Source organism: Caretta caretta, chromosome 14, assembly GCF_965140235.1.
Source record: "Caretta caretta isolate rCarCar2 chromosome 14, rCarCar1.hap1, whole genome shotgun sequence".
Classification (NCBI taxonomy): domain Eukaryota; kingdom Metazoa; phylum Chordata; order Testudines; family Cheloniidae; genus Caretta; species Caretta caretta.
Genome location: NC_134219.1, coordinates 18,593,311 through 18,614,030, shown reverse-complemented (window position 1 = coordinate 18,614,030; position 20,720 = coordinate 18,593,311). Strand labels below are relative to the sequence as shown.

The 20,720-nt window shown below is 50.6% G+C and overlaps 1 protein-coding gene across 7 annotated transcripts in view; it reads left to right on the top strand.

The window, feature by feature from the left end:
* Window positions 1-20,720, top strand: part of SEPTIN9 (septin 9) — a 262,067-nt gene that overhangs the window by 228,635 nt on the left and 12,712 nt on the right. For all 7 annotated transcript variants that reach the window (XM_048817769.2, XM_048817771.2, XM_048817772.2 and 4 more), the window contains 4 exons: window positions 5,131-5,259; window positions 5,643-5,724; window positions 7,507-7,644; window positions 17,932-18,049. In XM_048817769.2, coding sequence (XP_048673726.1) covers window positions 5,131-5,259; window positions 5,643-5,724; window positions 7,507-7,644; window positions 17,932-18,049 — 467 coding nt within the window. The remainder of the gene's footprint in view (window positions 1-5,130; window positions 5,260-5,642; window positions 5,725-7,506; window positions 7,645-17,931; window positions 18,050-20,720) is intronic.

Sequence of the window (20,720 nt, the reverse complement as noted above, 5' to 3'; positions counted from 1 at the left end):
CACTTGGAGGCCACAGGTTTCCTTACTGCTGCTCTAGCTGAAGTTTTAGTGCTGTGGTTATCTAAGTTTCCCTTTTATAAGCCTCTAATTTAAGAGGTTTACGAAACTTGCCTCAGGTTAAAACTGTCTGCCTCAGCAGATAGCAATTGAAATCTGAGCACGTGGATCTATAGGTTTGGTTATTAAGGGGGAGGCTTTACAGAAGAGCAACCTTTGAAGAAGCATCTGTCTATAAAAGAAATGAGCAGAGCTAGTGCTATCTGTGCTCCCTGCACTGCCTGTAAAACTGTTATCGATGCTCCGTGCTTTGCAGTGGTACCCAGATCTAAGCTGCTCAGCTTGCAAAGTTCAAGGTGGTTTGCCTGGACCCGTGAAACTCCACCTGGGATCTGGAAGTCGGAACCCATTTGACTGGGGCGAGCATATGTCCCGTTTTGGCCAGGACAGACCCCCTTTTGAAACTCTGTCCTGGCAAAACTGGGCATTTCTCCCATTTGCTTTTGCCCTAGGGGAAGTGCAGAGGAATGTTCAGGTAAGAGCAAACGGGAGAAATGCCCAGTTTTGCCAAAAAAGTCATGATGCCCCTGATGGCAGCTTGGGTGGGGGGCAATGCCAGGCAGGGCTCGGGCCAGCCCCCCACAGCTACACCCAATGTTTTCAGTTAGGGAAATATGATCACCCTACACTTGACTCCTGCATAATCCCCAGGAATAAGGGCTTTCAAAGCAGCTTGTCCTCAGTTCCTCTTGAGCAACTGTAAGCAGGACTTGGTCAGTCAGCTGTAGGTAAGCAGTTTCTCAGGTGACCGACCCGTGGCAGGGTGCAAGGGGAAGAGAACACAACACCGAGTCTGCTCGGAGCACAAGGCCTCTGGCATGTGTTTTGTTTTTTTTTTCCTCTCTCCCTCAGTGCCTCCTGCTGCTGGGGATGTCTGCTCTCCCCAATGGTGGAGGGTGCCAAGCACTGTTTATCCTGGGCTGGCAAAGTACAGAAAGAAAGTCTGGGGGGTCAAAGACGACTGGAGTAGTTTTGGCCTAACCTGCCGTGTGTGCTGGCACTGTCCATTTCCTCTGACATCCGCTCCCCTGGGAGCCTGATTCTGCACCTGGCTTTCCAGCCCCCTGACATGTAGCTCTCTTGCTCTCTCTGCCCTCATCCCTTTCCTGTACCTGGACAGCCGGCGCCTCCTTGCTGGTTACCCTGGAGCTGTGCAGCGAGCCCAAAACCAGGCCTGGCTCACAACAAACCCGTAACTTGGGTCAGAGTCACTGAGACTGGTGAGCCTGGGCCAGCTTTGCGGGTTACAATAGCTTCTCCCCAAATCAGCTGCAATTTCAGCTGACTTTCTGTCCCCCAAAGATCAAGATTCTTCATGAGATCCAAAGTTGCATGAACTGAGACCCTAGGCCCCTGGCAGGGCTGGACTTGCTTCTGCCCTGTCCTAGGATACCCTGAGTTCACAGCTTAGGGGTGTTGCTTTGGGATGCCCAGGAGCCACAACTCTCCTCTTGCCATCCGAGGGCAGGCTGCAGTGGGAAGGCACCTCTTCCTTCTGCAGTTCTGGTGGTGATGGGAGACTTTTAAGAGGGGCCCGGACTTGCCTTGGCAGAATGCTGTGTATGGTGTGGAAGCCCATACCTCACAGTGGCTGGAAAACTCTGTTCTTTCCTTGGCAAGCTCCTGGCTGAGTGCTCACAGGCCAGGGAATTCGTGGCAGCCTAAACAAGTGCTGAAACTCTCTGCCTATCACAGGAAAACACAGGGTATGCAACAGAGCGGGCGAGGGGTGCTCAGTGCATGTGAATGGGAGGGTGACCCTTGCGATGGATCACCGAGCTTTATCAGGACAGGTTGGACAACCACCTGTCGGAGATAGGATAGGATTACCTGGTCCTGCCTTAGGACAGGGGGCTGGACTAGATGGCTTCTCAAAGTCCCTTCTAGCCCTACAGGTCTAAGTCTGAGGCCCCAGGATGGGATCTCCCATTATCCCCTCACTCTCTCCTGCCTGACTAAATACCATGCCAAGTTGGGAGACAACAGGCTTCCTGAATCTGTACAGATAAGGGCAAGGGGATGGGGCAGCTGCTTATTTCAGGGCTCCCACAGAACTGCGGTATTACTTGAGGGTTGTGTGTGTGTCTGTCTGTCTCTCTCTCTCTCGCTCTCGCTGAATCTGGGAGTCTTGCCATGTTCCTAAAACTGTCTAGAAGTCACCCACAGGTCTCTGGTTCAGGCAGACAGAAGGGAGAAATGAGGAGTAGCCAAGCAGTTTCAGTCCTTCTTCCTGATGGGCTTAGTCTAAAGCATGCGCTCTGTGGAGTCCATTTGAATGCAGCTGAGTGGGATCCTCAGGGTTAGCCTAGTCATGTGGCAGTGCAGAGCACCCAATGAACCTCTATTGGAAAGCAACTTCCCAGGCAACTTGCTTACAGGAGCTGTAGAGAAGCACGCCTTCCCTGGACACGTTCTTTCCAGTCAGCTCTTTCTTGGTCCGTCCTCTGCCTTTCTTCATTAGTGGTCAGCTGGGCAGCCCCACAAAGAGCCAGACAACACCCCACTGTATTGCCCAGACATTTATCTAGGTATAATATGGCCCCCCACTCTGGCATTTGAGCACTTGCAAAGACAGGTACTATTATCCTCGTTTTACAGTTGGGGAAGCAAGGGGCAGTGAAGTTAAGTGACTTGCCCAGAATTACACAGGAAGCCTGTGGTGGTGCTGGCAGTTGAACCCAGGTGTCCTGTGACCCAGTCTAGTGCACTCAACACAGGACCATCCTTTCTGTAGAGCAAATCTCTCTGGAGACCTTTGCCACCATGAGCACTACTAATGTCCTCAACAATACTGTTGAGAGCTTCAATCAGATTCCTGGAAGTGTTTAACTTGTGGGTCAGTCTGGATTTCCCAGAACTACTTTAGTCCCCTAATCCCTGCTGCTAAAATGTGGTTACAGCCAGGAAAAGGACTATGTAAAAAATGGCTCCTTATTCTGAGATATTGAGAAGTTGCAAAGTAACTACTTTCCTGAACAAAATCCGCATAGTATGTACTGACTAGAGATGGCCAAAAAGCTTCGCATTCCAACCTCCGTCTCTGCTCCCCGCTCCCAGGAGCTGCTCTTCTCTAATGTTTTTCACTCCAGCTAATTAAACAGCGTTAGATGCAGGAACAGACTAGCACAGGTTGCAACAATGTATCACATCTTAATTAGAATTATATGGGAAAAACTAACAAGATCACAAATAGAATACCTAGATTAGCCTATTTTGTTTACACTTCAGGCATTAACCCTTCTGTTGCTTGATGAAACTCTCTGCAAAGGGCAAAACACTTGAACTGAATTTGCCCTGTGTTTCTTTTGCACCCATAGCTTCTCTGCCTACTGACAAAAACAAGACTTCCTCCTGTTGGCACTGCTAAAAGCAGGTGGGGAGAGACTATGGGAGAGCAAACCAGTGCAGAAGCTTTTGGGACCTATGAGTTTTCTGGATGCTTGGGGAGATGGGGAAGGGGGTATTTTGATCTTCTCGGTCCTAGAAGGGTGGGCGTGGAGGTGGAGGTTGGGTGTGGGGCAGGGGCTGGGACTAAGCTTACTCTGAAGTGCTTTTGCAAATTTAGTTAGCAAGCGAGTGGCTCTGCTCGGTAGCTGAAGCCTGTCTGACAGTATTTTTCGTAGGAATTTTCTAGCACTATCATTGTGCTATTTTTCCTGGAACATTGATCTAACCAACAGAGATGGATTTAGCCCAAGCTGCCATGCGCTGCCCAAATCTGGCCCTTAAGAGAACCTCTGGTCCTGTTAAACGTGACTGATTTCTGGGGCCAGAGCCGATGCTTCGTTAGTTTAGCTGAAAGAACCAATCTATCCCCAGACCTAATTTATTCCCCTTTGTGATCTCAGCCATAAACCATCGAGTTTTGTTTTTAGCCTAGTCCTGGATCATTCGTATCTATCCCATGCAGGATTTATTGAAGAGCTTGGGGGAAGCTGTCTGTCATGGTGGATGATCAAAAACATAAGATACAGTTTAGAGTGTCCTCTTTAATATCGGCTGAGATAAAGGTAGAAGGAGCCTTGCAAGGAATGGGATTCATGCGGGACAGACAGTGAAGGAAGCCTGTAAGTGAGCCCTCCTGTGGGCCATTTCAATCTGTAAGTCCCTTTAAGAAAATCTTTATTGAAGGGGTCATGGCGGAGGGAGAGCTTGTCTGCTTCCCATCCTCTTGTTAAGGAGGGAAATGGTTATTGCAGCCTTACAGGGGGCAGATAAATAATTCAAGATGACTGTGTGGCCTCTGTGTTGGCTCAGTTAAGGTTAATAAAGGGGTTCTGTAAACATTAGCCCTTCTGTGCTATGTGTATCTCTGCCCTTACTGGTCGTGTGAGCTGCTGCTGTTCAGCGAACTGACAAACTAGCTATTCACATGCTCCCCAATGAATTTGTCTAGTTGTGCCCAAATGGGCTGTGTTTTCTGTCTAGCACGTCTTCAACCAAGTGAGATCTTGTTCCATACTGGAGTCACTTGTCTGACTTCACTCTACGGGGTGCCAGATCCCTGCGCTTTCCATCCCACATCTCCGGGCAATGTCTTCCAACACACCGGTTTTGTGTTCCACCCTGAACAGGGACAGGGGGCAGAGAACCGTATTGATCGCAGGAGGAAGGTGCTTCCACTGAGTGTGTTGCCTCGTTACCAAGGATGCTTTCGCTTCCAAAGACGGAGCTGCAGTCCCAGTGATCCACACCCACGTGCTGAGGCCACTTGACTAGCCTGCGGCATGAGCCGGAGAACAGACCTGGGCTGAATATGCTATAGGAACCACTTTGCTATGTCAGCCAGCAGGGGGCACAAAGCATGAGCCGGTCTGAAACGTTTGCTCCAGCCCATGTGTACCCAAGCCAATATGTAGCCATCTGCTTGTGTGAAGAAATATCCCAGAGGGCCTGGGAAATACTGTTAAATTCTGCAAAGAAACTGTAGGTATGTGCAAAGCCTCTGCCTGCGGAGTTGGCCCCACCCTAGTTAGCAGAATGTGTTCTTGATGCATGGTGGGGACGGGGAATTCTCATAAAGGTGAAATGGAGACAATTCTAACTCTGATTCTGACTCTCCCTGTCCTCCAGGTCAGAGTGGCTTGGGGAAGTCCACGTTAATCAACACCCTCTTCAAATCCAAAGTCAGCCGGAAATCCGTTCAGCCAGCTTCTGAAGAGCGGATTCCCAAAACCATTGAAATAAAGTCGATCACTCATGGTGAGTCTCTTGGGCATACATGCACCTTGCGGGGTGACAGAGCTCTGGGGGTGCCTCCTAGGCCAAGAGAAGCCAGAGCATCTTCTCTGTATCCACCAGCCTAGACCCCTTTATGCCAGAACGCAATAAGTTGAAAGTGCTGGTTGTGTATCATGCTTCGCAGGGGGAGGAGTTATAGGGTCTATTGAGAGAGCCGAGCTGCATAGTGTCTTCTTTATAATGCAGTTGAAATGCTAGTGATGTAATAGGATGCTGTATCTTTGGAGGGCTGCAGGTACCAAGAGAGCAGCCGCTTGGAGAGATCTCTGGTAGTAGGGCAAGGCTGCACGCTGGGCCTGTCTCTGCTTGCTGCCTATACCATCCCTTGGACATTTCTGTTTCAGATATTGAGGAGAAAGGTGTCCGTATGAAGCTGACTGTCATCGACACCCCAGGGTTTGGAGACCACATCAACAATGAGAACTGGTGAGGAGCCAGGAGAGGGGAACACTGCAGCCAAATGGCCCCGGGCTGTGCTGGCATAGGCCTTCTGTCATGCAGACCACCTGTGAGGGTGGGGGCTCACTTTACACCACCCTTCCTTTGGCCTGGGGCATGGAATGGGCCGGGGCGCATTGCAAAGATGCGGATCCCTTGTGGCTCTCATTCTGCCCAGCTTGGTTGTTGAGGGGCGGGGAGGGAGGCTGGAGATGCTGAACAGCTGGGCTGGTGAGCTGCAAAGGGAAACCAGATAATCCTGCCAGCTTCCTTCCCCAGCAAGCTCCAGTGCAAAGGGCTGGGGTTAGTCAGCATTCTCTCTGCCAGGGGGTGGAGCCCAACCACCCCAGAGTGTCGCTTCATGGACAGGGCAGGTGCCAAAAAAGGCCGAGGAATCCTGCTCTTTGGGCAAAGAACCTGGACAAATGGTGTGGAGATGGCATGGGGACAGCTATGACCCACTGGTGGTTAGTTACAATCCTTCTGCACCCCCAGATGTCTCAGGGCCCTGGGGCACAGCGCTATGTTGCACTGCTCTCAGCAGGCCAAAGGCCAGACTCTGCCCTAGATTTCCCGGGAAATGGCCAGGCAGTTCCATCAGCAGCTGTTAAAGAGCACCTTACTGCCACTGCTAAGGAGGCCACCCGTCTCCTCAGCCCCAGCATCCCCGTCATGCTGACACAACTGATCACCTAGCCCTTTCTGCATCTGCTGGAGAGTTAGCAGCTGTGGGGAAAGTCCTTGGGGCAGCCACCGTCTCTGAACATCCATGTGTCCCACTTGTGGGGATGTGTGAGTGCCAAAATATCTGTACATTTCCCCCCACACACACACACACCCATGCACCCACACGCTATGTGGTTATGTGGGGATGAGGATAACACTGGAAGCATACAGACAAATTTGAGTGACCAGTGTTTGTGGGGAAGGGCACACAAGCACGTTTCTTTTTTTTTTTTTTTTAAAGCCCACTCCCCTGCCTCCCAACCTCTCTCTAAATACAATGTCTAGGAAAGCACTACAAGGTCTGTTAAGCTTTCTGGGGCACTGCAGGTCTCCCACAGTCCGGGCAGTCAATGGCTAACTGCTCTGCTGCCTTTCTCAGAAGTAACTCCTGGTGAAGGGTTATGGCTGGGATCCTGGGGTGGATGGGGAAGAGCAAGAAGATGGCAGAGCTAAGCGGCCAGGCTTTCCAGGGCTTATTTGACACTCCTGGTGCTGTTCACTAATATTTCTGTTCTGAAATGGGTCAGAGCCTAGTTGGTCACAGGATGCCCATTACTGCGGCAGTAAAGGGGCTACTGTGGGTGCTAACACTTACAAAGCCTGCTTACCATTGTGAGAGTCTCGCATTTGGATGGTGGAGCCCAGTTATCCACGTGAAGTGGTTGCAGGCTCTGCACTGCCTCCTAGTGCTAGAGGCAGAGCTCACAGCCAAGAAGCTGAGCTCTCCTGCGGCCATACATCCTAGTTGTTCCCCTTGTTGAGTGCCAGGACTGGGAGGATTCCCAGAAAACTTGGCTTTAGAAAGGTGATAAAACAAGATTTGCCATTCACACAGGACTTGGGGGATTCTTTACTTAGCTGCCTGCAGCTGTGGTATGAAACGTTCCCGTGCTTTTACTTGGGGGCCCAATTCTGCAAGATGCTAAGCACCATCCACTCCCAATGACTCCCCCTTTCAGAATCCAGTCCAGAGGGTAGCCTGTGGGTGGTTTTAGAGTCCCTGCATGAGTCCTGTCTCACCTGTGTGTATGTCTTTCTGCATAGCTGGCAGCCCATCATGAAGTTCATCAATGACCAGTACGAGAAGTACTTGCAGGAGGAGCTCAATGTTAACCGGAAGAGGCGGATCCCAGACACCAGGGTGCACTGCTGTATATACTTCATCCCAGCCACCGGCCATGCGTATGTACCCGCCTCCTTGGGAGAATGATCTTTCCTACTGAGGATGGCGTGTATATGTGTTTATGGGGGTGGGGTTATGATCAAGATTGAACCTACTTTCTCTCTGGTGCGAGCTGTCTCTGTCTTTAGTCTTCCCCAGAAGTTGCTAAGAAATTCAAAATCACTCTGGTTTGTGTGACCTTACAATAACTTTTTCCAATCAATCATCTTTAGTGCAGATACTACATCCTGTTTAGCCAGGTTCTGGTCACTTCCTGTACGTTGAAGCATGCACACATTGACTGCTAGGTGCTCTATATACAAGCACACAAGTAACATATCAATGCCATAATTCCTAATGCTTATAGCTAGCTCCTTCCCCATCTATAGCTGTTAGTATTAACACAAAGCAGTCCTAGCCAGGCATAGGTAGAACAAATATGCAGGTATCACTTCATTTCCCCCCCCCCCCCCCAACCCCCAGGACCAATCAAACAGTTAGCCAAAATCCAGGGAGTCTGTAGCATCCCAAGAGTCCTTGTGAGTAGTGGCTAGAATCTGATGGTAATGTGCTTGCCAACGTTTAAAGTGCCTCCCTACCATGCTATCCGTTTTTGTTAAGCAAGGATCCAGTTGTCCGAGCAGTATAAAGCAGATGGAACAAGTTGGTACTGAGCCTGAAGGGGGTATTTAGAAATAGAGCTTTTAGCCTGGAAGTGATCATGGCCTATTTCATATGTAGCCTCATTTCTGTCCTTGGCACCTTTAAAAAGCAAGTGTCCAAGTGTCGGGACCTAGAATTTTCATTTGGTTTGTGGCATTTTCTTCACTCGAGATCTGGCCTTGTCTTCTTTATAAACAAGGTATGAAGTTAAACCTATATAGTTATACTAGTCTAACCCCTGTGTGGACACTCTTGTTTGGATATGAGTGACTTGTTTTAGTTTCACATATGTCACTTGGGAAGGGGCTTCAACTCAACCAAAAAAAAAAAAAGGCACTCTTCGACTAGAATAATTGTCCCGGTGTGGAAAGTTAGACAGGTATAACTATACTTGTGTAACTGACGAAACTTTCCCATGTAGACAAGACCTTAGAGTGCCCTTCTCCATTGGCTTTAGAGAGCAAATTCCTTGTCAATGTAAACGGCCCTGCACATACCTTAGCATAGAGCAGAGGTGGTTGCATACATGCAGTTTGCAAAGACCCTGGGGTCCTTGGATTGTCTGATTGGGCCGTGAGCCTGGAGTCTTTGTCTGTTGTAGCCTTCTGTTAGGGGCAGAGGGAGCCAATGGAGTTGTCTGCCTTGGGATGATCAGACCTTTTCTAGAGAAGACTCTAGGTCTGGTGACCTTGCAAATCCCACTCTTCAGCAGAGGAAGAAAAGGAGGCTCTGAGCCCTCTGCTTGTGTGCAAGGAGCATTGGAGCTTTAGAAGGGGTGACCACGTGCATGCCCTTGAACCCTTAGCACTATGGCTGTGCCACTGACCTGGCCGTGCATCCAGCAGCAGGAGTTTGCTAATGCAACTCTTGAGGTGGAGCAAATGACCCATTCCACAGCCCGCTCCCCCATCCCTGGGAAAGCGCCGTCATTCTGTGTGTGGCCGTCGTGTGTGTGGGGGAGGGCACTGACATGTTAGGCGTTCATCCCTCTGCCTGTGCCTCTCTAATGGCATGTTCTGGTTTCTCTCACCCAGCTGCTCCCAGGGTAGCAGTGTTTGCATGGAAGTCTGATTCTCTGCTTCCTCTCCCCCCCCCCGCCTCTTCCTCCCTCCCTCTCCCCTCTCTCTCCAAAGAACATGTGTTTCCAATATAAGAAAATGGCCCTGCAGTTCGAGAGGCTTCATTACCACGCTGCACGCAACAGGCTCCTTCCCCTGCAATAGCCTTTGGCTGCATGTAGCCTGATACCCCAGCTGGGGGTTAGAACCCGCTCGCTTGGCTGCCGTCTCAGGTTGCTTCTCCTAGGGCCACGGTTTCCTGCCCAGGTGTCAAAGAGGACATCTGGCTCCTGACTTTCGCCTCCCGACAGAGGATACATATATGCTGGGGAACAGCAGGACGCACTGAGGCCATAGACTACAGCTCGGGGGGAGGGAAGACCTTTAATGGGACTGGGGAGTGGATGGGAAATGCTGGCTCTCTCGGAGTTGTAACATGTGGCATTTGAGTTCCTGATGCCACACTCTGGTTAGTTTCATATCTAATTTCTTATTGCCATTGGCACTTTCCTCCTGCCCTTCATAATCTCCCCTGCTCTCCTAATGAGTTGCCCCATGCTCAGAGATTGTGGGCTAGCACGGGGTACTCTCTCTTCCCACTGTCGAGTGGAGTATTGTTTGAAATGACCATAAACCTTTTCAGAGAGTGGTGAGCTGGGAGGCATCTTCCCATAGTTTTATGTAATCAAGGCACATCCCTTCATGCTGGTTTTGTGCATCTCTAACACAGCTGGGAGTTGCAGATGCTAGTGTAACCCACACACCTTCTAGATATGGTGTTCTGTCCCATCTAGTGGCACCGAGACCACTGAGAGAGAGATTAATGAGTCTGCTCTGCAGCTTTAGCTAAAAGCCATGTGTCTTTTAGCTCATACAGTAGAGACTCATGCGTTTCGCTCCAGAGTTCCAGGTTCGATCCGGCCCGCCGATGACCAGGGTCTGTCACTGTTACACTACCGCTGTCTTGAATATGCCACAAGTGGAGGGAACCGGGACTAGAACCCTGGTGCTTCTGCTCTCAAACCTCAGGCCTCTATCACTTGAGCCACCTTAGCGGGTAATGACAGGTATCCCTTTGGACTCTGTGGATCCCCACTGGGGGCAACATCACACAAATCCCAACGGGACGGATCACTTGATGATTCCTGTTCTGTTCATTCCCTCTGAAGCACCTGGCATTGGCCACTATCAGAAGACAGGATACTGGGCTAGATGGACCATTGGTCTGACCCACTATGGCCATTCTTATGATGCTCACCAGAGGTGTCCCCAGAAGGGATAACTCTCTGGGTGTGGTGGTTCAACCTGTTGGGATGCTTCTGCCTGCATAACCTGCTTTTTAATTTCGATCCCAGTTTTTCTTGGCAGCCAGCTCCCTCTCCCCGTTCTCACGGACACATCTTACTACTGTCAATCGTTTGCACCGGTTACAGAAAATGTGGTAGCATAATTAATCCCCATGTCATTCTCAAGTGTCCTGCACTGTTCAGATTGTCCTTTTCAGGGGCCTTCTGCCCCTTCATTGACGATGGGGAATGATGCAGCGGCCCTGCTGCTTTCCAGACCTGACAACTCAAGGGCAGAGCATTACTCTTTTCCTCCCTTCCCAAACTGCACAGCAAGGACTCCTAGCACCCCTTTGGCAGCATGTGACTGCTTCTGCAGCCAGCAGTGTGCAGGGGGTTAGTTTAACTGCAGTGCCTTGTGGAGATGGGGACTGGCTTGGAGTTGGTTCTGCTTTCTGTGCCAGTTGCATTTGGATTAATACCTGATCCTCTGGAGCCGTTCTTTTTGTCATTGTCATAAACATTTAACATACGTTCAGAACCCACCAAGACTGGTGAATCCCTGAGTGACTTTTACGAGACTGCTGAATATAGCACTCCAGTCTGTGAGCCAGAGATGTCCTATCCCATGATAGCCCTCACCCAGTAGACTGCTTGGTTCCATTTCAGACTCTGCCGTAGACCTTGAGTAAAAGGTTTGTCTATTCCTCCCGTAGAGTGGAACCCGAGAGTGAATCAGCTGATGCCTTTTCCATCTCCTAACGACACATCCTCAGCTCTGTCTCCCATCAGTCAGGAGTCCAGGGCAGAGGAAACTAATCTAGTGCGTGCCCTGCCCTCCTCATAAGGCCCCCGGTAAAATGATGTTTGCAAAGACTAAGTAACATGCTGGCAGGGGCTTTTGTCCATGGACATAAAGCCCCAACTACTTACCACCCAATAAATTCCACAGCAGGCTCTGCATGATGTCTGGAAAGCATGGCTTGACTCTGAAAAGTGGCTGTGAAATACGGCACTTTCTCACTCACCGGCTGTGCAGCCTGTGTGTGTTGGAGTCGCTGCTTCTCACAGTACTGACACCGTCCAGTTTCCTCTCCTGTTAGTGTCCCTGCTATTGGAGAGGGAGCTAGATTCAGTTCTGGTTTGTGCCTCAGCAGTTTCCTGTTGCGCACTTCGGTATGTCTACATGTAGCTTGCTTCCTGCATGCGTAGGCAGACCCGCACTAGCTCTGCTAGTTACTTGCCCGAGTATGTCCCCGGGGGGGGGGGGGGGGGCGGATTGTGCTCAGGCATCTAGCCCAAGCCACTGCCCATGCCACAGCAGCCATGTTGCTATTTGTAGCACACTAGCTCGAGCAGAGCTGGCATGCGTCTGACTGCCTGTGCCAGGAAGCACCCTCCCAGCTTCTGTGCAGAGGCACCCTTACTGGCGGTGGGGGGGGGAGCCCTGCGTGACTCCGCACGGGTGTTTTGCTCAGTGTACAAATCAGAAGATTTTATTCCTTGCTGCTAGTTAGATCTGGGACGCCACTGACAGGGTATATTCTGTGTTTCGTACTCTCAGCGGCTTTTATTCCTTAACTGCATTTTAAGGGAACAAGCAAGAGCCGAGTCTGCCCTACAATGTTCCTTCTAATTGTTTACATCCATGTGCGGAATGAATTTTATGTGCACCAATATGGAGGTGATGTGTGGCAGGGTGGGGCAGAGGGGTTCGAAGTGGGGAGGGAGCTCAGGGCTGGGGATGCAGGCTCTGGGGTGGGGCCGGGGATGAGAAGTTTGGGGTGTGGGAGGAGGCTCAGGGCTAAGGCAGAGAGATGGGGTGTGCGGAGGTGAGGGCTCTAGTAGGGGATGAGGGGTTTGGGGTACAGACTGCCACAGGGCTGAGGCGGGGAGAGAGGACTACCCCCAGCCCTCTTTCACCATGGCAACTCTGGTCCTGGGGAGAGGCGCTTCTCCCTGCCACAGCCCTGTATGCCCCAACTTGTTCCCCGCCCACCCCCTACCTCTGTCCTCTCCAGGCCCCTGTGGCTGCGCGGCCCTTGATAGCCTGCTGCGTGGCCATGCAGCTTAGAGGGAATTTTCCTGCCCGATCCCACCTATGCTAGCAAGCCCAGGTGTAGATAACTTGGAGGGGCCATACACAACCCCCACAGTAATTCCCTCCATTCCCTCCCCCACCCCCAAACTTTGTGGGGCTGAGTAGTGGTCACTGAACAAAAAGGAAGGACAAAGTTTTATAGCCACCCAGTGTGTATATTTCAGCTCAGTGGAACAATCCCCTGCCACAGTTCCACTCAGCTGTGGCCTGTCCTCTTTCCCTAGAGGTCCCTTTGCCTCTCAGGCAAAAGCAGTTTCTCTTGTACATATTCAGTCACAGACCTGGCCTTCCAGAGATCATACTGGAAAAGAGTTAAAATATAATCAATTGCCTCTTGTGAACTGCACCCACTGCCGGCTTATGACTCTGGAACACACCACTGATCACAAGAGATCCTGCATGTTTTTGTACTGTGATCATCCATCTTTTCTTGCATGCTTTATTCAGAAGTGAAAAAGTTAATGTGAGAACCAAAATGGTCTTCCTTAGGTTCCAGAATCAGCTGCTTTGCTCCTTGCGATAGGGAGCTGGGGATGGACTACCTGAGACTAGAGTAAGCCATCTCTTCCCACTGCTACTACAGTGGCCATGTCTATAGTGCACGTAATATCTATGAAAGGGTTAATTTGTGCGTAAGCCAGCTCCCAGTGCTAGTGACTTCTCAGGTGCATTGAGCCAATGAATTTTCATCTGCTTTAATATTTGTAACTTAGTCTAGAGCTAGAGCTTTCCTGGCTAGACTTCCAGTTACAGGGCCTCCTTTGGGGAAAGTCCCACGAAACTGAATAGAAAATGGTATTTTTCTATAGAGTTCTTTTTAAACTGTCCAATAGAATGTAGTAGCAAATTGTATAGGATGGTCCAAAAAGCATAAAGAAAAATTATTTGCTCTCTGAAGTTCAGTTACTTCTCTAGAGCTCTATTTGTTTAATCCCTGTGACTTTCATTTGATAGGAGAGTAATAGCATTTTCAAAGCACTTTATAAAGGCGGCCAATCAAGCTTTCTAACACCCTGTGTGGGAGGGAGGGAGGGAAGTGTTCCCCCCATTAAAGGTGAGGGGACTGAGACAGAGGTTATACCATGTCTAAGACCACACACCTTTAAATTGTGTCAGTGGCAGAGCTGGAGTTTGGCTTCGAAAGACCTGGATCGTCTATCTTATTACTGGGCCCTGCTGCCTCTAGGCTCAGAGCTCACCCTGTTTGCTCTGCTACTAACAGGGAGCTGGGTCAAAGTGTAAATCCCCAGCAGCCAGCCTGGCTGTCCCATGCCCTGTCCTGGTATCAAGCCTCGAAGCTGGAATGCTGCTCGCTGCAGTGGTGTAGGAAGAACGGCTGTTTGGGAAAGTCTGCTGACCTCGGTTCTCTAGCAGTCAGAGGAAAGAGCTCAGCAAGATGCCAGGAAGCTCTGCCTTGGGGACTCTGGGAAAGCACAGGGCCCCACAGTGCACAAAGCCTTACTCTGTTTGGTCTCCTCTGACAGTGTCTTACTATGGGGGGAGTGGGGGGGTTACGGCTTCATGGATGCCCTAGGTCTACTGAGGTCAGACAGGGGACCTGGCTGATAGTAGAGAAGAGTTTGCATCCCTGAGTCCTGCTGCTGACCCTTCAGTCAAAAGCCTCCTCACTAACGTACAGGTTCACACCCCAGCTTGTGAGAAAGCAGAAGCCGCAGCCAGCAGATTCAGTTAATGGGGTTTTAGAATGGTCACTATGGGCCAAATCCTCTGCTCAGTGGAGCTGCAGAGAATTAGACCCATAGATGCCTTTCCTCCCAACGAGTGTTACAATCAGCATGAGAATTCTTACGCCCACCACTGAAATGCAGCCACTTCTGGAGCGAGTCCTCTGCTGCAATGTTGCATCTGTGTAGGGCAGGAAGTGGAGACGAATACCCTATTGAACTGAAACTTCAGTGCAGGGGGATTGAATTGGAATTCGTCTGCTATGATGGGGTAAAAATCTTCTGATAGACTCAGGGCCTTCTTTTCAAAGACCACACTGGGTGAATGCTGGGAGCAGTGCAGCCTGCCTTATTGGCTTGCATTTCTGCTCCTCCAGCCTCTCCTCTGGTCTTTCACACCATCTCACCATTGTTAGTGCAAGAGCCACCTTCTGGGCAACTCTTGCCATTTGGAGCAGCTTTTCTGTATCTCTCTATGTCCCAAGTCTGCCTGTACCTCTCTCTGGAGAGATGCTGGTGTTGCAGCTGTGTTGTTTGTCTAGTTAGAGCATCGAGGGGAAACCAGTCACTGGAAGGACACTACAGATTGAAAGGTGTGTGGGGCTCTTAATGCTGTAAGACCCTTAAGATCAGAAAGGATTGGGACCTCTGTTTTAGGGCTTGTACGAAAGATAGCAGTGCCCCCTATTGCTGTACAGGGGCATTGCTGCACTGCTGAGCTAGAGGGAAAAGCATCAGTGACTGAGTCAGAGTGGGCTGGTGTTATGGGGAGGGAGATGATCGTAATCTTGCAGCTGTGTGGGCTCACTCAAGAGCACCTCCTCTGCCTCCTCACCCCAGTATTAAGTGTGCACAATCTCATATATTGTACATAGGAGACTTCATGACTGGTCTTGGCCGTTAAGAATACCTCAGCACCAAGAGGAGATGCACTGCTGTTGCCCAGTCACCAAACCCCACTGGGATGGGCTAAGCATGGTGCGTAGATGCCAGCAGATCCAAAGCTGTGCAGCTGGCTGATGTCGGAGCTGGGTGCAGATGGGGATGTGGGCTAGGTGTGGCGTGGCACGCTGCTGTTAGAGTAACAAAGGGCACCCCGGCCCCCTACGGCTCAGTGGACCAAGGCAGGCTTGATAACTGGGCTCCGACTTTTAAATCAGAGTTAAAATTCCAACGTACTTCTGATTGTGACTCAATCTGCATTGGCCACATACACATCCCCATCTTCCACCTAAAACAAAAGCTGATGAAAGAGGCAGGAACATGCTGTCAATGGGGGGAGAGACTTTTAAAGGGGAAAAGCTGTTTGAAAAATTGCAAGGAGAATGGGAGGGAAAGAAGTCCTTGGGGAGAGAAACATAAGAGTGATGCTTCCCAGGGAGGTTGGCAAATGTATTCTGCAGAGTTCCAAACAGCACTCTCCAACAGCAGTCTGCTCAGATGTGTCCTTGGGGGTTTCCTTTCCAAAGCCAAACTAATTTCTTGCTTTCCTGGAGCTCAGGGCAATCTGTGACTGCAGAGTTTGTATTAGGACCTTGCTCTCCCTAATGCTAATGATGTGATCTCTAGGCTTTTTGGTGTGTTTGCCCCACTCCCGCTGCTCTCTGTGCAGTAGAGAGACCACAACCTCTCTTGTGTTGAATCTCTCCATGTCCTCCATGCGTTGTGGCCACAGCTGCACCGTGGCCAGCTGAATGTAGAAAAGGAATTCTAGCCTTGCACTGGCCACAAGGCATCTGAATGAGACAATGTTCGCAACTCAAAGCTAACTCCTGCCTTTCACAACTGAGATTGCTACAAAGCTTTGTGGCAATCCCAGTTGTGAAAGGCAGTGGCTAGCTAGCTTGGCTTCCAAGCGGGAAGTGGACTTGCCTGCCTGGGAGGTGAAAGGCTTTGAGTTGCCAATATTGTCTCCTTCCGTGAGTACAGAGGTGCCAGTCTCCCAGTTTACAGAATAGGACTCGGGTTTAGGAGAGCTGGTGTGTAGACCCAGTTCTGCCACTAAGTTGCTGTATGGCCTTGGGCAAGACATGTTGGCCGCTCCGTGCCTCAGTTTCCCCCACTGTACATTGGGGATAAATTCACCCCCATCTGTGAGGCAGGACAATGAGGCAAGGATTGATTCATATGAAGTTGCATTAATTTAGTGTTCGCCCTTTGGCTCCAGCACTGACCTGGCTGCGCCCTTTCCTCATACTCCCTGCCTCCACTTCTACCCTGGCGTACTCTGGCCAGTTTCAAGCAGGCAGATTCCTTGGGATTTCCCTCACCCAAGGGGCTTCAGTGCTCGTAAAGTGTCCCTGTATCCAGGCAGTATACATGACACTGCGCTCGCTTCTTTACAGTAGCTTGTTCTTCTTACCACTCTGCTTCCCAAGCTGGCTGGGGCCTCTCAGCCCCATGGCAATGGCTTATCTCCCTGGCATCATGTCTGGCTGCCTGATGAGGTAGTTGGAGTGGGCAGGGGGATCGTGCCTCACTCAGGCCAACACAACTAGCTGCAAATCCAGATACCCAAATTGTGTTTGTTCTTCGCAAGGGGCAGGAGTGTTCTGGACCCCAGCAGCATCTGGGCCAAAAGAAACAATCCTGGCCTTGTGTTCCAGCAGTTTGCTCGGGTGGATGGAGTTGGCTCCCTTAAGCTGCTGGCCAGCTGTTAACGAGACTTGAGGCCACTCTTGGTTTTAGACAGCCTTCTAGCTGGGAACTTAAGAAGGACAATCATTTGGGTTGTGAATTCCTTGTAGCTTTGGGGCATCTGTTTTTCCCTTCATGCTTCATGTCCTCTCTAACCCCGCTGTGGAAGTAGAGTAATCTGTTCCACTGCTACTGCTCAGTGTGGGCATTAACCAAGTCATACTTTTTATCTGCACTGACAGATCTGTCGTTTTGGGTGAAATTCACCCCTGTGCAGAGGGGTCAGTACAAAGCGTGTGGTCCATAGGCCAGTTACTCTGCGCGCAGGGGTGGGGAATGGGGGGGAGGGGAAAGGGTCATGATTCCACTTCATTCTGATCAGGTGCCAGGATGGGCAAAGTTTTATACAATGGGTCACCCTTAAACTGTCCAGTTCCATTGCACAAGGAAGGCAGGATGGCTTAGCAGACCGAGCCCAGCCAGGAATGCCTGAGTGCTGATCCTGGCTCTGCGAGAGACTTGTGTAGCCGTGACAAGTTCCTTAAAATCCTCTGTGGCTGAGAATCCCCATGAAGATAAAAATCCTCTCCCCCTTCACAGAGTGTGGAGGGTTAATAAATGATTGCAGGGCACTTGGAAAATGGAACCTGGCATGTTTCGGTATTTGTGTCCACAAAGCATGTGTCTGTCTCTATCCCCCTCTCATGCTTTTAAGAAAATGTTGATTAGAGAGGGATGTTCTCCAGCGTTACAAAATTACTCCCCCGCTTCCCTAGGCTCTAAATACCCTTTCTGAGCTGGGGATTCTCCCCCTGAAACAACCCCTACGTTGCTACTGTTGAAGTCTGATTCCCTTTCTTCTCTGCTGTGCTTTTAGCCTCCGACCGCTAGACATCGAATTCATGAGACGCCTGAGCAAAGTGGTTAACATCGTGCCAGTCATCGCCAAAGCCGACACGTTAACGCTGGAGGAGAGAGACTACTTCAAAAAAAGGGTAAGGGGATGGCAGCCACTCCCCAGCCGGCACTTCTTCTCCCTCCCTTCCCCACCGCCCCCTGCAGGGCTGCAAAGCCTAAGGGCTGGCCTGGAGCCCAGAGCATTCCTTAGGCTGCAGCTCTGAGTGATCCCATGTGGCAGGAGGAAGGGCCTTCGCCTCCAAACAGTTCCTTGTGTTTCTCTTGGATCTCTGTCAGCTCACAATGGATTTCAAGCTCTTGGTCTCCCTCTGCATGGCTGTTTTATTTTTTCCCCCCAGGCTGTTTTTATGGTTTTTAGGAGGCCGGTCCTGCTGTATGTCGAGCCTCTAAGCCCTTTTTGGGGAGCTCATATTACTGCACAGCATCTGCAATGATACAGAATCCAGGCCAAAATGTATGCATGCTGAGGTCCGCTTTGAGATTGACGGGGGAAGCAAACCGTGCAGTTCCCTTGATTGCATCAGCTGGAGGTTGGTGAGGTGGGGAGCCCATAAGAGGCTGTCTCAGTCTACAGCCAAGCGTGCTGTTTCCTTGTGGTGCCGCTGCTTTGCTTTGGCTTTCAAAGGGCTATAAATCCAATAATATGACCAACGATTTTGCTGCAGGCGTGATGGTCTCAGCATGCGCTGCAGAAATAAGCAAGCCACCAGTCGCCTCTTGGATTGCTGCTTCTCGAGTCTGAATTGCCATTCTGAGCATGAATAGCCTGGGTTTTGCCAACCCAATAGCTCAGCCAGCGTTCCATAAATACCCCCGCGGAATGCAGCGAGGCTGACGCAGGAAGGAAACGGGCAAGGGGCGGAGTCAGGTAAATGGCAGGGAAAGGGGTCTCAGGGTTGTCCGGCTGACTTCAGGATGTCCTGGTCCTCTAATCCAGTATTAACCCATAAGAGCCCAGCGGAGAGGGAGGCTTTGCATGTGGTAGCAAATAGCTTGAGGTGAAAGGGTTCGTTGTAAATCCAGGCTCAAGGTAGTGAAGGAAAATATGAAGCACAGCTAAATCCACATGTTCAAATGTCTCCATAAGCATCTGACTTGGAGCAACAGAAGCAAAGAGATTCCCAGTTTGATTTCAGCCCATTCTTACCTTGGGCAATATAGCAAGGCTATGCGGAGAGGGTTTGCTAACATTCTGCCTGGGGAGGGACTCTCGGGGTGGTGGGGAGAGCACAGATTGTCATATCCAGGTCACCGGGGGATGCTGTGGGTTGTGGAGAGAGGCTACAGGGCTCTGAAGCCTGCCTGGCTGTAGTCTTACTCAAACCATCGCTGCGGAAGGGGAGGAGCTGCCCTGCTCACTGAACGTCATCCACCGGCTGGGGTTCAGAGCTGGCTTGAGCATCCTCTTGTCCCATCCATGGGAGCGAGGGCCATGAATTGAAACCAGCAGTCTGACCGGGAGGGGGGGTTGAATCCAAATTTCACAGCTGAATCCATTCTACAGAGGGCCAAGCAAAGTTCTGGAAATGGAGCCAAATCTTGTGGCCCAGCCCAGGCTGCGCGTTATCAGCATCCCGTGCTCTCGGGGACAAGTGAGGAGCTGTTGCAGTCAGGGGAAGGGTTGTAACGACCGACGGTCTAGCCTGCCCTAGTCTGGTCTTTCCTGATGACTTTTCCACATGCCGTTTGCTCAGTTCAGAAGTTACAAAGCTCGTGCACGCGTATGTGTCGCTCCCTCTCCGTCTGCCTAGCTGCTGGAGCTAGAGTCAGTCTGGAATCTGAAAATCCAGCTTGGCCCCCTGTGCCTCAGATATCATCCTTGGCAATAAAAGCTGAGCTCGGAACTGAGCTGACAATGTTGTTGACGCGTCAGGCGCAATAGAATCCAGCTGGCTCTCCTGGTGCCGTATTGGCTTTGCAGTTAATGGACTAAACTTGGATTTGTCAGGGAAGCAGGAACAGATAGAACTTGAAGACTCAGCAAATTTTCCCCTCCGCTGTTTCAGCCCTGTACCACGCTATTCACTCTAATTGGGTGGCAGAGGTGTCTCTGAGCAGCACTGGCCCATGATAGCAGGAAGGCGGGGTAAGAAGTTCCTTCTTTTTATTGAGTTACATTTTTGATTATAACCAGACTCTTAAAATCCTTCCCAAAGGGAGGTGAAAAACGTAACTAAGTTGGTCTATGCGCCATGTGAGACTGGACACCTTGCACCCCTTCCTCAACGGGCTCCAACGGAACCAGCCAGCAGCTCTGGATCCTCAGCTGATGTAAATCAGGAGACAGTGGAGCTGGGCTGTTTTACACCAGCTGAGGATCTGGCCCCCCCAGTGGTCCGATATGGCTCTGGCAATAGTGGTTAGGCGTGTGTGAGTGTGTCTCTCTCTCTCCAGATCTATACACACGTGCACAGCTGTAATATGCAATGGCCTCATCTGCATTAGGTGGCCATAGTATATTGGAAGGTGATTTAGCTGGAACTGCCTTTAAACTCTGCTTTCTGGTCCGTTGTAGCTTAGTGGTGATGGAGCATTAACCACCAGTAGCTGTCTTGTCCCCACTCAGATCTCAGTAGGTCCAGATTCTGTTCTCTCTTAAGTTGGGATAATTCCCATGGGCTGGGTGGCATTATTCCAGATTTATGCCAGTGCTCTGTTAACTTGCACCAAAGTGGAGTCCAAAGACCTGCACAGTTGTTCCTTCTCACATTAAAGCCAAGCCTGCTCCTGAAACCGCAGCATGTCTTT